A 16,688-nucleotide genomic window follows, 5' to 3' on the forward strand; every position below is an offset into this window, starting at 1 on the left:
AACTCCCTGGGCAGTGTACTGTATTTATGCACACACACTATCCACTTGTGAGCCAATGTTCTACCCCCCCTCCATTCTGGGGGCGCTCAACACTCTGTGTCTGTGGAAAGGTTGAGGGGAGCAAGGTAAGCAGTAGGCTGCCTTGACAACTCAGTTCCCAGGTCAACTTACCAGGAGTTCAGAACACAAGACTTCCACTGTTTCCCTGAAGTTTGGGTGAATACTGCACATCAACTTTTTGCCAGCCTCCACGGAAGAGCAAGGAAAAGGACATACGCAACGACACGATTCACCAGACCCTAGTCAGCTAGAGACCAAGTGCGTGCATAGCGCACTTGAAAATCTCACAAGCCTGATGGCTCCATTTAACCTTTAATATATCACACCGTTTTCTTCCTCTTCAACATACTGTTTATCACTTTCTTTTTTTTTTTTTTTTTTTTTAGATTTTATTTATTTATTTGACAGAGAGAGACAGCCAGGGAGAAAAGGAACACAAGCAGGGAGAGTGGGAGAGGAAGAAGCAGTCTCCCAGAGGAGGAGCCTGATGTGGGGCTAGATCCCAGAATGCCAGGATCACGCCCTGAGCCGAAGGCAGATGCTTAACGACTGAGCCACCCAGGCACCCCTGTTTATCACTATCAAACTCTCTCCCAAGGTGTTCCCCTCTAAGCGGAATGAAAAAATGTAGGCCCATCTCCATTTATTGCTTATTTTCTACTTAATTTCCATGTGTATTTTCTCTTTATAAAATACTTGTTTTTAGTAGGAGTCCTATCATCAGGGCAACAAGGAGCAGGGGCAGCACAGGTTAGACTGAGACTTTGAACTCCATCACCTGAGGGTTCTTCCTGCTCTTGCTACGACTCACGTGGTGGAAAGACTGCAGATCCCTTACTGGAGAAGACATACAGATGACAAGCAGATGAAAAGATGGTGCTCAACATCGGATGTCATTAGAAAAAAAGAAAATGCAAACAACGAGTTATAACTACGTGCATTAAAACAGCTAAAAATCAAAATACCGACACCACCAGCAGAGACGTAGAGCAACGGCAACTTTGATTCCTTGGTGGTGGGAACGCAAATGGTACAGCCACTTTGAAAGACAGTTTGGCAGTTTCTCAGAAAATTTAACATTCTCTTTACCATATGATCCATCAATTGCACTCCTTGGTATTTACACAACGGAGATAAAAACATATCCACACAAAAACCGGCACACAGATGTTTACATCTTGGAAGCAACCAAGATGTCCTTCAATATGTAAATGGATAAACAAACTTTGTTATATCCAGAAAACAGTATATTACTCAGTGATAAAAAGAAATGCGAGATCAAGCCATGAAAAGACACAGAAGAAACTTAAATGTGTAATTAGTAAGTGGAAGGAAAGTCTTTATACTATATGGTTCCAACTATATGGCATTCCAAAAAAAAGCACAAGTATAGAGACGTAAGAAGGTAGAAAGATGAGTGGTTACGAGAGATTTGGGAGGAGAGAGGGATGGGTTGAGGGATGAATAGGTGAAGCACAGAGGACTTTTAGGGCAGTGAAACTACTCTGTATAATACTATAACGGTGGATTCATGTATTAGTGGATATACGTCTTTATGTATTTGTCCAAAACCATAGAATGTATAAGAGTAGTTGAACCCTCACATAAACTATGAAATTTAAGTAATAATAATGTCAATACTGGCTCATCGATGGTACACATGTACCACACTGATGCAAGATGTCAATACTAGGGAGAAATACTAGGGGGGAAGAATGAGAGGTATATGGCAACTCTGTACTTTCTGCTTAATTTTATTTTTTAAGATTTTATTTATTTATTTGACAGAGAGAGAGAGAGACAGCCAGTGAGAGAAGAAACACAGGTAGGGGGAGTGGGAGAGGAAGAAGCAGCTCCCAGCAGAGGAGCCTGATGTGGGGCTCGATCCCAGAATGCCAGGATCATGCCCTAAGCCGAAGGCAGATGCTTAATGACTGAGCCACCCAGGCGCCCCTCTGCTTAATTTTTGTAAATCTACAACTGTTCAAAAAATAAAGCCTGTTAAAAAATGATTTTTAAATGAATAATTTTTAAAGGATGATTTGTCTGATTTCACCTTTCTTCCCTTGTTGTGTTGCTCTCTCTTATAATGTCTTACATTCTCCCCAAGTCTTTACAGTCACGCATACCTTCTTCTGAATTTAAAAACATCACTCAGTAAGTTCTGTACAGCTATCTCTCTCTGATGGCTCCTGGGACATAGAGACCCCCTTCAACATTACCCAACTACATGGTCATTTGAAAATTATTGTCTATATATGGGGCGCCTGGGTGGCACAGCGGTTAAGCGTCTGCCTTCGGCTCAGGGTGTGATCCCAGCGTTCTGGGATCGAGCCCCATCAGGCTCCTCTGCTATAAGCCTGCTTCTTCCTCTCCCACTCCCCCCTGCTTGTGTTCTCTCTCTCGCTGGCTGTCTCTATCTCTGTCGAATAAATAAATAAAATCTTAAAAAAAAAAAAAGAAAATTATTGTCTATATAAAGAACAACATATGTGCCTTTTCCCCATATTTCCTTATTTCATTTATTTTATCATAGCATAACTTTGATACAGTAAAAATGACACCCTAGAGATTATGATTTCACCTGGTAACTATGCAAAATATCAATTAGCTCAATAGTGCTTCTGGAAGTTGAAAGGACATCTTTTTGGTTAGGTCCAGTTATATATCAGAAGTAGTAGATGGATTACTTTCTAGTATCACTCTTTTCAGTACTGCCATGTTACCTCTACTCTTTCCCAACATATTTTTAATTGTTCTATCACTTCCCCTAAATACTGTTTTTCTTATTGCTTGGGTACCCTAGGATTAAAAGCAAATACCTTTATTTTTCATCATTTCAATGCATTCTAAAGTGTCAAGCATAAAGTGCTGATGAAAAAAAATTTTTTTTAATTTCTACCTCATGACTCATTGGCACCTCTAACTCACATTCTATAATGTTCTTGTGATATATTTTCCAGATGCCACTTCCCCAGTGTTTTTTCCATTAAGGACCATTCTAATGTGCCTTTATATGAATTCCAAGGCTCTCTTGAAATTCCAAGAGAGCCTGTTCTATATATTCACCAGACAGAGACTTTTGCTATCTTCTTCCCAGAGACATCTCACTGTCCAGTGTCATCAATCTGACTTACATGAGAGGTCAAGAGGCTTAATTTCCTTAGAAAAGGAACCCAGGCACACCACACACCCCCAATAATCTAGTCAGAATGTCAGCATCTCATCCCACTGCCATCAGGCCAGTTTTTTTATATTGTAGTCATAGGTCAGAAAGAGTCTGGGTATGTGGTGCTGGGTAACACTCAATCTCAGCCCTAATTTGGGCTTCTAGTATTCTGCAAACCAGGTTGTTACCTATAATTTGCATAATGAGTGACCTAGGTTACCACAGCCTGTTAAGATATTATAGCTTCCTAAAACCACCTGAGCATTTCATTTTTTGATGCAAATAATCCATATGCTCTTAATGAATTTTGAACACTGTGTTATGCACGCTAAGAAAGAGGGGCAGGAAAACAAGATATAAACACTAACTTTTAAAAACATATTTAAACGATCATCTAACATGTAAAATTAAAAATTGCATAAAAACAATTCTGTGAAACATTTAATTTGGAAGGCACTGATGACAATTTCAAGAACCTGAAATTTCCAATTCTTGAGCAATCCCTTGAAATACAGCACAAAACTAAGTATAAAGAATTTTAATTACATAATTCACCCTGAATTTGCTGCTCAAAATATTTTTGTGGTCTTTGGTCCATGGTGTCTACATTTAACCGTCAAACTAATAAGAAAGACGAGCCTGTTGCAAAACAACTTGTCTTCCAAGACTTGTTTTGTTTTTCGTGGTGCCCCTTGGTTGGAGAAAACAGATAAATGTGTTCAATCTATAAAATTCCTCTTTGTTATGTCATTTTTAGGGGAGGAAAAGATAAAGAGTGGGAAGAGAACACGTTCTGAATATCTACTATATTTAGGGCACTGTACTAGAAACTTTCTATTTACTACCTGTTAAAACTTTGCAAATGGCCTCTCACTTCAGAAATTCTGTCACCATTCTAAGGTGACAAAACAAAATCAGAGTTTACGTAACTTGACCAGTCAGGTGGAGGTGGATTTAAACAATGGTTTCTGATCCCAAAGTCTGTGTTTTTCCCCTTCCCCAGTGCTGCCTCCCTTATAATTTGTTGGAATATCTAACACTGTAACTAGATCAATTCATAATTTCCAGTGTATTTACCAGGGAAAAAAATGATTTCAAGAGAGTTAATGCACATTACTGGACTTGCTCCAGGTCATTACACTTAAGTAGCCATTGTATTATACAACAGAATTATAGCAATACTAAAAACTGCCATTCACTGAAGTTCTCATATATACCAAACACTCCACCAGAACATTACATATACAACCATATTTAATCAAACCTCAGAAAACCTCTATATAATACATATTATTTATCCATATTAGAGATGAAAGAAAACGATTCAGGGAGATGAAATAATTTGATAATATGGATAAAATACAGTATTGTGATCCATGTTACTTGGATTGACACTGATGCCCATAATCTGTCCACCCTGCTCCATCCTTATCTTCCATTTAATAAGCAAACTGTGTCACATTCCAAATTAAGCACAAGTGAAGTACCAAACACTTTTATTAGGATAACTGTGTAAAGGACACAGTGATTGTTGTTAAAAGTATTGCCTTGCATTGGATGAATTTAGTTCAAAGTGTTTAATGTGAAAAGTAATTTCCTTGAGAGAAAAAACTCACCCATAAATACCCTAATCACCTGAATCTTTGGATTCACCTATTTTTTGGATTTTAATGTAATTTCATTGTTATAAAAATTAACTCAATTTGGGACTATATCAAAATTAAAATCTTGTGCACAGTGAAGGAAATCGTCAGCAAAATGAAAAGCCAACCTTTCAGTGGGAGAAGATATTTTCAAATGATATATCTGATGAGGTTAATAATCAAAATATATACAAAACTTAAGTAATGACACCAAAAAACACAAAAACTTGATTAAAATGGGCAGAGGATCTGAAAAACATTTTTCCAAAGACATACCAAGATGGCAAACAGACACATGTAAAGGTGCTTGAAATCACCAATCATCAAGGAAATGCAAATCAAAACTATAATGAGATAGCACTTTACACCTGAATGGCAAGAATCAAAAAGACAAGAATAATGAGTATTGGTGAGAATGTGGAGAAAAAGGAACCCTCATGCACTGTTGGTGGAAACATAAGTTGGTGTAGCCACAGTGGAAAACAGTATAGAGATTCTTCAAAAAATTAAAAATAGAACTACCAAATGATCCAGCAATCCCACTACTGTGTATTTACCCAAAGAACCCAAAAACACAAATCAGAAAGATATACCCACCCCTATGTTTACTGCAGCATTATTTACAATAGCCAAATTATGGAAGCAACTCAAGTGTCTATGAATAAAGAAGGTGTGTGTGTGTATGTGTAGATAGACACACACAATGGAATATTACTGAGCTAAAAAAAAAGGATGAGATCTTGCCATTTGTCAAAACATGGATGGACCTAGAGGGTAATATACTAAGTGAAATAAGTCAGAGAAAGACATATGCCATATGATTTCCCTTATATGTGAAATCTAAAAAAAACAAATGAATTAACAAAAACAGAAAGCAGAAACAGACCCATAAATACACAGAACAAAGTAATGGTTGCTAGAGGGGAGGGAGTAAATGGATAGACAAAACGGTGACGGAGAGTGGGAGATAAAGGCTTCCAGTTATGGAATGAACAAATCACGGTAATAAAAAGTACAGCACAGGAAATATAGTTAATGGTATTGTACTGGCATTGTATGGTACAGAGGGTAGCTACACTTGTGGTGAGCATAGCCTAATGTATAAATCTCTCAAATCACTGTATTATACACCTGAACCTAACTTAACACTGTACATCAATTAGACAGCAATTAAAAAATAATAAATTCAATTATTTCATTAAGACCTTTCTGAAATATATCTGTGACAGAAGTTGATAGAATTTAGAGGTATTCACTATTTTCTGTCCTACTCATGTTAGGTCAATCACATTTTATTCAACGCACTGATACTCTTAATTTAGAATTTCTAGGTAGATATTAGCCATAATTATTATTGAAAAAATTCCATATCCTAGAATATTAAAGAATGAAAAACTAACACTTATCAGTAATTATCTTCCAATAATAAGTGCTTTAATAAGTGTGTATGAAATCTGTTTTTCAACTATTCACACAAAGGAAAGCTATCCTTCAAATAAGTGACAACAAAGTATTAAAACTTTTAATCTTTGTACTTTAATAAATATTTTTAACACCTTCTATTCTGGGGTTTTCACTATTAAAAAACAGCACAGTGGTGATTTGAATACCTCTGGGTTATTTGACTTTATCAATATTATACTTTTTCCATTATCTTGTTTATTATTCAAATAAGTTTATATCTCTATCACTCCAGTTAAAACATCCTTTCCCAACACCCTGTTAGGTATCTTACCAATTCCCCCTTTCATGTGATCATTTATGAAATATTTCATAATTCCTTTCCAGTCTTTCTGAAACGTTTTACACTTTTTGCCACCATCCCCTTCATAAGATATCTTTCATTTAGCACGTATTGTCATTTTCCTTGGACCTTTTCTGACCACACTTTCTCTGACTCTTCCCCGGGTCCTGACAGTGGCCCTTTAAATCTCAATATTCTCTGTGAAGTATCTTCACCCCTCTTTTCAGCATTTCTCTTCTTTAAATGATCCCTCCAACTACCATGCTCTGAAATATCATACATTTATTGAAATCCAAGCCTACGCTTTCAGCCTCTCTCTCCTAAACTACCCATTTAACCGCTAGTTTTCCCCTTAGATTTATTCATCCGAATGGATTACTACATCAAGTTTAGTATAGCTAATTAAATTGATATGCTTCTTCTCTAACCCCAGGAAACCTGTTCTTCCTTCTTTCACATTCCTGGTCTCAAGTAACTGGGTATAGATATGATGGAGATTTTCACGGGATGAGTTCCTCCTCTCCATGGCACAGAGGTCCCTACACTCTAAAGCTAAGACTTCTGAAGTGTAACCCCCAGCCCTCCTCTACTCACTCTTCACTTCTGTGATCCTAGTTTTATTCCCCTTTGCCTGTCAGTCCCTCTCCTTACTGAATCCCAGCTTCTTCACTCATCTCTCTCCATTATGGGCAAAGAGTATGTCAATCCTCTGCACAAAGCTTCCCACAGTTTCCACTTGCTTAGAGGTTAAGCTCCAGACCCTTTACCAAAGTTTGAAGGTTTTCTTACAATCTTCCCCAACCCATCAAACTGGCATTATATCCATTCATTCCCACCAAAGATCCTAGACCTGAGTTGCAGTACTTTCAAGACCTAAGAATGTTGTTGTGCCTTTCATTTTCATTTTCTCCCTTCTTTCTCCTTGAAATGGACCTCCATGCCTCCCAGAGAAAAAATAATTCAGCTCTCATCCTTCAAAATCCCAATCAACATTAACGCCTGGGTGGCACAGCGGTTAAGCGTCTGCCTTCGGCTCAGGGCGTGATCCCGGCGTTCTGGGATCGAGCCCCATCAGGCTCTTCAGCTATGAGCCTGCTTCTTCCTCTCCCACTACCCCTGCTTGTGTTCCCTCTCTCTCTGGCTGTCTCTATCTCTGTCGAATAAATAAATAAAATCTTTAAAAAATAAATAAATAAAAAAAAAAAAATAAAACTCTCCACAGCCCCCTTTATCAGCTACACAACATCCCTACTGTCACAGTGTTTTGTTCATGAGTATGGTACACCAGGTTGTAATTGTATATTTACAGTATTGTTCAATTGTGAATTTCTTGAAGGAAGGGATGACAATAGCCTAGTCAGACTCTACCTCACTGACTCCATATAACTCACACAGTGAGTCCTCAGTAACTCATATAATATGTAAACTTTCATATTCTATATATTATATATCATATATCATGTATTATAGACCTTATGTAATATGTACATATATATTACATGTATACATGTTAATAAACTAGGCATATATATGCATATATGTATTTATGGTATAGGTATGTGCATATGTGTACTATGGTGTAGGTATGTGCAGATGTATACATATATATCAAACATATTAAGGCTGAAAAGGCCCTTATATATCATCTTTTCTAATCAATGAATATTACAAACTCAGAAACCAAGAACCCAAGTCATTAAATGACTTTGCCAATGCTCTGCAGCTTGTCAGTGATAGACACAGTGTTAGAGTTCCTGTCCTAGTTCTTTATCCTTTTATTACATCCCTGTAATTCAATGATCTGACCAATAATGTGACTCTCTATAATCTGCTATACCAAGACCAAGCATATTCTATTGGAATAGACATCCTGAACAGTCTCACCTCATTTTCTCTCCCAATTCTCTTCCTGACTCTTTATTTTCCTCAAGTGATACACACTTTTGATTCTTTCACCTCTACATTTTCATTTCCAGTATATCCCTCCCCTTTAAATATTACCATGTTCTTATAACAACTCTCAATTTCTTTATACAAATAGTAAAACCTCCTTTCTGCCTGGAAAAAAAATGAAGATGTCATTATTTTCCTCCCCAGCTTAATTCATTTTTTTCCATCAAACCGAGGACGATTACCAAAGGGATGTCATTATCATCCTCATCATGCTAGCTTGTATTTGCACACGCACATAACTTTGAAATTTACAGATTACTTTTTCATAACTCACTCATTCAATCTTCATAACACTAAGAATGGTCAGAAGAAGGTATCATCACATTTATATGCAGCTGAGAAAACTAGGGGTCAAACGTTAAGTGAAGTGCCAACGTCCCTATAGCTAGCAAGAGCTGGAACTGGCACTGGAACCAAGGTCTCCATATCCTTGCTCCTGAGACTTTTCCATTATTTTAAATGGTTTATTGGCTTGTGTTCCCACCATGACATTTATGTTGACATATATTGGCACCTCACATGCTGCACAGTGAATGTTGCCTACACTCTTCTTCGATCTGAATTACTGCTTGGCTTTTCTTACTTTAATAGCACAAATTTCAACCAGGCAAGTACTATTTTGCCCAACCCTTACCCGAGAAGCTCTTACCAAGCATCCAAATAATACCATTTAATGGCAAATTATAGTTTGATTACTGTTTGTTGTTATGACCGAGTCTTTGAAAAGTAAAATCATGGGTTTAGCTAAATTAGAGGAGGTCTTCAACTCTTCGTTTCAAGTTGAAATAAATTAATATGATTTCATCTGCATCCACTAATCAACTAATATTTAAACTTCCAGTGTTAACAAGAATGGCTAATGCTAACATCCAAATGGCTTTTCTAAAAGCCTGTGTGATATTTCTTGCAACATTTGGAGACAAATTAGGTACTTTGGCTTGTAATAAATTTCTGTTCAATCTGCTCGCTACGTTGCTGGGTAGACGCAACTTCTTTAAAATTTCAGAATAGCGGTGTAATTGTAGAGTAAACTAACCTGTCTGCAGCAGGGGGCTACAGACAGTTGAAGCCAGGAAAGAGACCCACTCTGTAACTTGTTTGCAATCCCATGGCAAATACACCTTTTCCCTCCTTTCTATCACAGCCTTCTCTTAATGTTCAGGCATTGCCAAGAAACTCTTAATTGAGCCCTACCTCTAAGCAGTAGGAATAATGCTTCTCACTTCATTCTTATAAACATGCCAAGTTTCAGGTCTGCTGAAGAATTCCCCGCGTCCTTTAGAGGGGGGAAAAAGAGCCACTAGGGACAGGGGAGTAATTCCTCACTTGGTATTGTTTTCCTGCCTGTCACTGTCCCACCAGGACCTCTCGTCAGCACTTTGCCTGGAGGTTCTGAGGCACAATTAGTTACTGCTTTTGTTAGTTGGCTGAAAACAAAGCAGAAGAATTTTCAAGGCAGGAAAAGTTTAAATCTAAACATCCTTAAAATTGTGCACTTTAAAAATCGCGCAATTCACTCATTAAGAATTGGTCTTTACACCCTCTGCGCGAGATCACTGGAGCCCCATTTGACTTTAACTGTTAGGACTACCCTCGCTTGGCTTGTTTCCACGTGTCCCACATATCACAAAGCTATATTTAAATTCAACTCTATGCCCACATATATCATGGCATTGAGCAAACTGCCTAAAGACAGAATAAAGAGCGGCTCGAAGCTGTTTGCCTGTTGTTTGCTGGAAATATATTTAAGAAACTCCTAGTAGAATGAAAACCCAGAGGTTAAAAACGCACTTCGTTATGAAAGTGCGGTGTTGGTTGTCCTCATTAACTACAGAGCTGCGAGAGAAATATCATTCCAGTGACTCACTAATGCCTCTTAGTTGTTAGGTTTTTCTTTCCTAATAGCACCGGACATGACCTAATTTGCTTCCTAGTAATCATAGTTTTTACCTTAAGATCCCAGGACACCCGGGCTTTCAAGAAGCGCAGGGGTCCCTCCTGAAGCCCAGCAGTTTTGTAATATGGACCCAGACGCGAAGATGAGAAGAGGGGAGAACTCTGTCCCACTTACCAGTCTTCCACAGATACAGGGTGGGTGCCTCAGCCTCGCCCTGAGCCGCAGCCCCGCAGGCTCCCGGACGCAGCAGCAGCAGGAGCAGCGGCAGCAGCTGCAGGACACCCCGGCGCGGGCCCGCAGCGCCCGGGCTCCGGGACGCAGAGCGCCTCGCTGGCAGCCCCATGCCGCCCGCTGCCGCTCCAGCGTCCGAATCCGGAACGCGGGTGGCAGGGAATTTTTCTTTGCCCTCACACCGTCTTCCCAAAGAGTACAGAAAGCAAAGCTCTTTCCTGCTATTGTTCGTTTCAGATGAAAAGGAGGGAAAGCGCGTTTAACACCAGGGAACAATAGCGTCCGCGGTGGCCGTGGCTGCAGCCGCCACCGCCGCTGGCGGGGATGCTGCTGCGGCTGCCATTCCGCGCAGAGTGGCAGGTCCTAGCGGAGAGGGAGGCAGCCGTCCACAGGGGGCCCCAGCTGACTGAGCAGGTCCTTGAGGTCTGGGAGGCAGCGCAACCCCGTCGTCGCCAGCTGGAGAGAGAGGAGGGGGGCGTGAGCCGAAAAGGAGAGAGAGGGGGCTGGAGGCAGGAGGCGGTGAGAGCGCCAGGGCAAGAAAGGAAGGAGTGAAGGGGAGAGGGGACACCCCGATCCAACACGCCCGCCCAAAGAACTCCCTTGCACATGGTGCGATGAAATATGTTTGGAAGGATACACCAATAAAAAGAATCATCACCCGACAGGCTTCAGCATGACAAATAACAGGCATTGAAATTCATCGTCATCCAAGGAGTCAAACGCTGGATCTAGTGGCATGCTATTCTTAGTGTGTATTTACACAAAGCATCAGTGTTTATAATGTATTTTTAAGCGGTGGCTTCTGAATTACTTGACGTGAGGAGCAGTATTTATGATCAGATGTGAAAAACAGAGTGAAAGAGTGGAGTTCTTTACTTACTGTTGAAATGCATTTGAACACTTTCGTAAACGTTGTGTTTCTTTTTGACTTAATCTGTCAATAGAAATACGAACAGTACTGACTGACTGTGACAAATCGAAGTACACTATCTTTTAAGGGCTTTAAAATTGAAATAGTATTTAATTAGCATTCACAATGCTAATCTAGTTACGTGGATAAAATTTTACAAAAACTAATCATAAAATTTTATTTCAAATATGCAGTAAATAAAAGTGCTATCCCTTTATCTACTTCTGTCAAAAAATATGCTACCTTTAAGTATCCCCACGGTTGTGAAAAAAATCAAAGGGAAAATGGGGTTTCCATTATTTGGGTATCTCCAAATTAGTACATTCTTTACTTAAAAATCCTGGACACTAATTTCTCTGAACTCTTACTGTAGAAAAATGCCTTTCACAATCTAAATTACCTAATGTTTTGGGGTCTTTTGTTCCTTGTGTTTTTACTTTCTTAAACCATATACAATAAAGGAATGTGTGAGAAATCAGATAATGCTTTGTCCTTTCTCTTTCTCTCTTTCCTTCAATAACTTTTTATTAATTCATTTTCTAGTAAAGCTAAAATAATAAGGCATTTAGCCAATTAAAAAGTCAGCAAACAGAAAGCCAAAGAAAACTATCCACATCCGGTCAGCAATACTTGGCCAAATAAAATTTAAAAAGCAGGAAAACTGCTCTTTATGACTTTACTCCAACAACACAGCCAACTCAAGAGTTTAAAATGAGGAAACTACCGTTTCTGAAAGAGGAAACCTTCCATAAAGCTCTCCTGGGACGCCTGCCGTTTTGCAGATCATTCCAGATGCAGCCCTTCTGCATGCATTAGATTAAAAGCAGGTTTGATCAAATAATTCCCAGGTCCTGCCTGTTTAAGTATTCTGACATCAGAGGAAATTAGCAATGTTTAAGGTTGCAAATTCGGTCTTTGTTTACTTTACACTCTGTTAGGCCTCTAAGAGGGAATTAAAAGCTCAGAGAGTCCTAGCTCTGTGAGTCTGTGATTAGGAGAGATAAACTAGTGTGGATTACTATTCTTTCACTGGTTTAAAATAAATAAATAAATAAATAAATGAATAAAACCAGGCTACAATCAAAAGATTATAGATTGATAAGGAATACAAAGAGACCCTGATCCTAAGAAATGTATGGTTCCCTAAAGGAGCATTTGTTTCAACAGTTACACCAAAGAAGAGCATAGAACCTGCCATGGTTTCCTCAGTTCTGTCCTCTTAGGGCAAACTCTGCAGACCACTCTGCAATGGCACTGCTTTCCTATCCTGGTTGTATTTATTTCTCAGCTACTGTTAGGGCCTTTTAGGTTTACCCTGAAATCCTCCAACTCCAGGGGAAGGAAGATTTCAAGCTGGAAGTACTGTGTTCATAACAGCCCAATTTAAGCTTTCTTGGGGAGTCCCAAACCAATTCACCAAGTAGAAACTCATTATATAACTGAAGACAGAGAATCTAAAGAGTCAAGTTAGTACATTTTAATGTGCAGGGTAATTAGCCCTTCAAGAAGCCATCAGATGCTACACTTAATAGCTTACTGTCAAAAGAAAATTTAGGAGTCTGATGTTTACATTTATCCATGATTGTATAATAATTACTCATCTGGTCAAGAGTTTAAATGTTATAGCTACAAGTTCAAGTATTATATATTAAGAGCCAGGAACCACTTCTAAGTCAAAAATTTACTGCCATTTAAAATACACAACTAGGGTGAATAATCTATAGCGGTGTTTGAAAATAGCGAACAGTTTGTTTCCTCCTTTAATTTCAATTTATAAAAGGCTTAAGGGTCACACACACACACATGGCCGATCAGTTAGCAGTAAAGACATCTCTGGACAAGGTTACAGAAACTGAGTCATGCAAGCATTTGTCTCCACAACTACCACGTATCTGTTTTATAACAATGCCATTATTGCACTTGAGGACAAAAATATATGGGTCTCTGAGGAGACAGATGTGAAATATATATTGAGATACATGTTCCTTTGTGAGAGCTATCATGTCCAGTTGGATAAATCCTATCAATAAAACTGATGGATGGCAAGACATAGCAAGACATAATCTTTGTTTTCTAGAATATGATATAAATAATACACAAATGTTTAATGACATGATGTCAAAATTTAGTCATGAGAAGTCTCAGGGATGCAGATTAAATTGACCATCTGTACAGCCTGCCATGAAGGAAATCGTTCATCATTTTTCACAAAGAATTGTTCAAGTATTAATGAGCCAGGGCTACAAAAGTTTTCCAAACCAATGGATGAAAAATGAAAAGCATATTTTTTTTTAATACTTAGAAATGAGACGATTCTGAACCTATCATCCCTCAGGTGGTGTCCTTTCATCTGTCTTTATTATTTCTGTTGTCATTTCCAAACTCCAGATAGTGAGGATGTGTACCTATCTACACACGTAAATGAAGGTATAAACACAAAACTGCTCACCGATCAAGTGTTACAGGGAAGTATCTAAGAATGGCCATTCTGAAATAAAAACTTTAAATAATTTTTTCTACATAAACACATCTTGCCATATTTAAAATAAAAATCACCCAAAAGAATTCTGTTTGTGTGGCCTCTAGGTGTCATACTTGACCAAGATTTGGGGTAGACAAAATTTATTTTGGGCTTCTTTGAATTCCCTCTGCCACACCCACCAAAGTATTAAAAGATAAAACATTTCACTTTTTATCTTTGTAATAGGGAGTCACAGATTTTGCTTTCTTTCCCAATTCTGACTCTAACATTCACCTTTTATTTTCTTTCCAATTCCTTTTCTTTATAAGCTCGTTGGTTTCACTTGTTGGTTGGTTTATTAGTTTGCTGGTTTATGTGGTGAGGGGAGGACAGGTTCTAAATTTCAGGTAGTTTTACAGAAAGAAAATCAGTCTCATAGTTTCTCCATTTTACTCAAAACTAAACCTGTTTGGAAATCATATGGATATGCCACAAATAGTGAGACCCCTTGTTTTGAGTATCAGGTGAAAATGTACGATATTTTGGTTCACATCCTTCTTGGGATCCTATCCTAGGCCGTGTGTGAGCATAACAGTCATGGACGCAAGGTAGTACCCAAATTGCTAAAAAAAAATTTCACTAGTGACTTAAGAGGATGTTTCTATAGAGAACACCCTGGCCAATACAAGGATTCAGGCATTTGAAAAGTACAGAGGAACAACATATATAAAGGCAATAGAATTGACTAGCTATCACCAGTTGTGCTGGTGTCCTACAGATAATTAAAAGGTACAGGCCTTTAACAAACTATTGAAAACTAAATATGAAGGTCAAGACTCCTTAAGGAGAGACCCCTGTCTCCTGCTGCAGTAGAGTAGAAAAAAAGCCGAAGATCAAACTGGAAATGTAACAGTTAAGAGCTGACAACTGCAGAGATGATTGATTGATAAACTCAGGCAAGTCTGTTATGCTGAGATCAGGGTTCTGCTTGGGAACACCTGGAACCTGATACGTGAGATAAGTCTGTCTGGGTGGATGTCTCAAAGTCTTTGTCTCCAGACTCCTCTGAGTTCCCAAACCTTCCCAGCTGACCCCTCCCTGTGAAAAGCTAGCACACCCTCTTCCTTGCAAGACTTCTGTGTTCCTTGCTCCACCCCCTCTTCTAGTCTGGAGGCTGGTAACTCACCAGGGTTAAGTTGCTGCATTAAATCAGCATAGGACATGCTGGGCCTGTTAAGATTATAAAAGAAGCTACAAGACTTAGCTAGGATGTACCAGTAAGAGCCAGAAGAATATTCATGGGGCTAGAGAGTGTCTGATGAGAGGCCAGAACTTAAGACAGGATAAGAGTGAGTTTATTAACTTACAGGACACTCCAAGGAGACGGAATTGAACACCCTGCCAAGAACTGAGAGGGCAGCGCAGGACTCTTCCTAGAATCCTGGAAGATCACTGATGGAAACTGGAACACCTGAATTATCAAGGCAGACAGGGAAGAAAGGGACGTGCTGGAATAAAGACATCATGGAAAGACAAGGAAGACCCAAGAATGGATTATGCTCCTCCAAGGGAACATGCAGAGGGCACACTAATCACCAAAAACAATCAAGAATGTGTTGGTGAGAGGGACAACAGCATCATAAAATTCCATGGTGGGTCTTCATAAAATTCCATGGTGGGTCTTCGCATGCCACCAGAGGAGAGGAGGCTACAAAGGTTTAAATCCCTGATCTGCTGGAGTTAGTGTCTGTACATGGTTATGAAGTAAGGTTCTAAATTTCATATTTTACACATTGATATCCAATTGTCCCACTACCATTTAAAGGATTATTTTTCTCACTGAATTGTGTCAAGGCTTTTTAGCAAAAATCATTTGACCATAAATGAAAAGGTTTATTTCTGACCCCCTGATGTGTACATCATTATGCTCACACAACATCATCTTGATAATTATAGCTTATACTAAGTTTTGAAATTTAATAATCTTACGACCACCAACTTTTCTTTCTCAAAAACGTTTTGCCTATTCACAGTTCTTTGCATACCCACCCTTATTTTAGGATCAACCTCTCAATTTCTACAAACAGCCTGCTGAGAATGAGACAGACATTGCAATGATCTAAAGATGAATTTGAGGTGAACTGTCATATTAATGATACTGTCTTCCAATTCATGAACATGGAACGTCTCTTCGTTTACTTAGCTCTTCACAAATTATTTTCAAGAGTGTTTTATACTTTTCAGGACACAGACTGCACTTATTTTGCTAAACTTAGACCCAAGTTTTACTGTTTTTGATGTACTCATGAACAGAATCATTTTCTGAACTTCGTTTCAGGTTGTTTATTGCCAAGATATAGAAGTCAAGTTGATTTTTACATATTGATTTTATACCCTACAATCTGGCTTAACTCATCTCTAACTTCCAATAAATATTTTCTAAATTTCAATTTTTTCAATATATAAATTGATTGCAGATAGACACAATTGTTATTACAATGTTATTATAATTATTATCTTGCCTATTATCTGGACTAAGACTTCCAGCACAATGTTAAATACAAGTGGAGAGAGCTGGTATCCTGGCTTCATAACTGATCTTAGAAAGAAAATATGCAGT

At 38.6% G+C, this 16,688-nt stretch overlaps 1 protein-coding gene across 4 annotated transcripts in view; it reads right to left on the bottom strand.

The window, feature by feature from the left end:
- Window positions 1-11,278, bottom strand: part of THSD7A (thrombospondin type 1 domain containing 7A) — a 427,484-nt gene extending 416,206 nt beyond the window's left edge. For all 4 annotated transcript variants that reach the window (XM_034668383.1, XM_034668378.1, XM_034668381.1 and 1 more), the window contains exon 1: window positions 10,641-11,278. In XM_034668383.1, the coding sequence (XP_034524274.1) occupies window positions 10,641-10,809 (169 nt within the window). In that variant the 5' untranslated portion in view covers window positions 10,810-11,278. The remainder of the gene's footprint in view (window positions 1-10,640) is intronic.
- Between the last annotated feature and the right edge of the window lie 5,410 nt (window positions 11,279-16,688).

Source organism: Ailuropoda melanoleuca, chromosome 1 (assembly GCF_002007445.2).
Source record: "Ailuropoda melanoleuca isolate Jingjing chromosome 1, ASM200744v2, whole genome shotgun sequence".
Classification (NCBI taxonomy): Eukaryota; Metazoa; Chordata; class Mammalia; order Carnivora; family Ursidae; genus Ailuropoda; species Ailuropoda melanoleuca.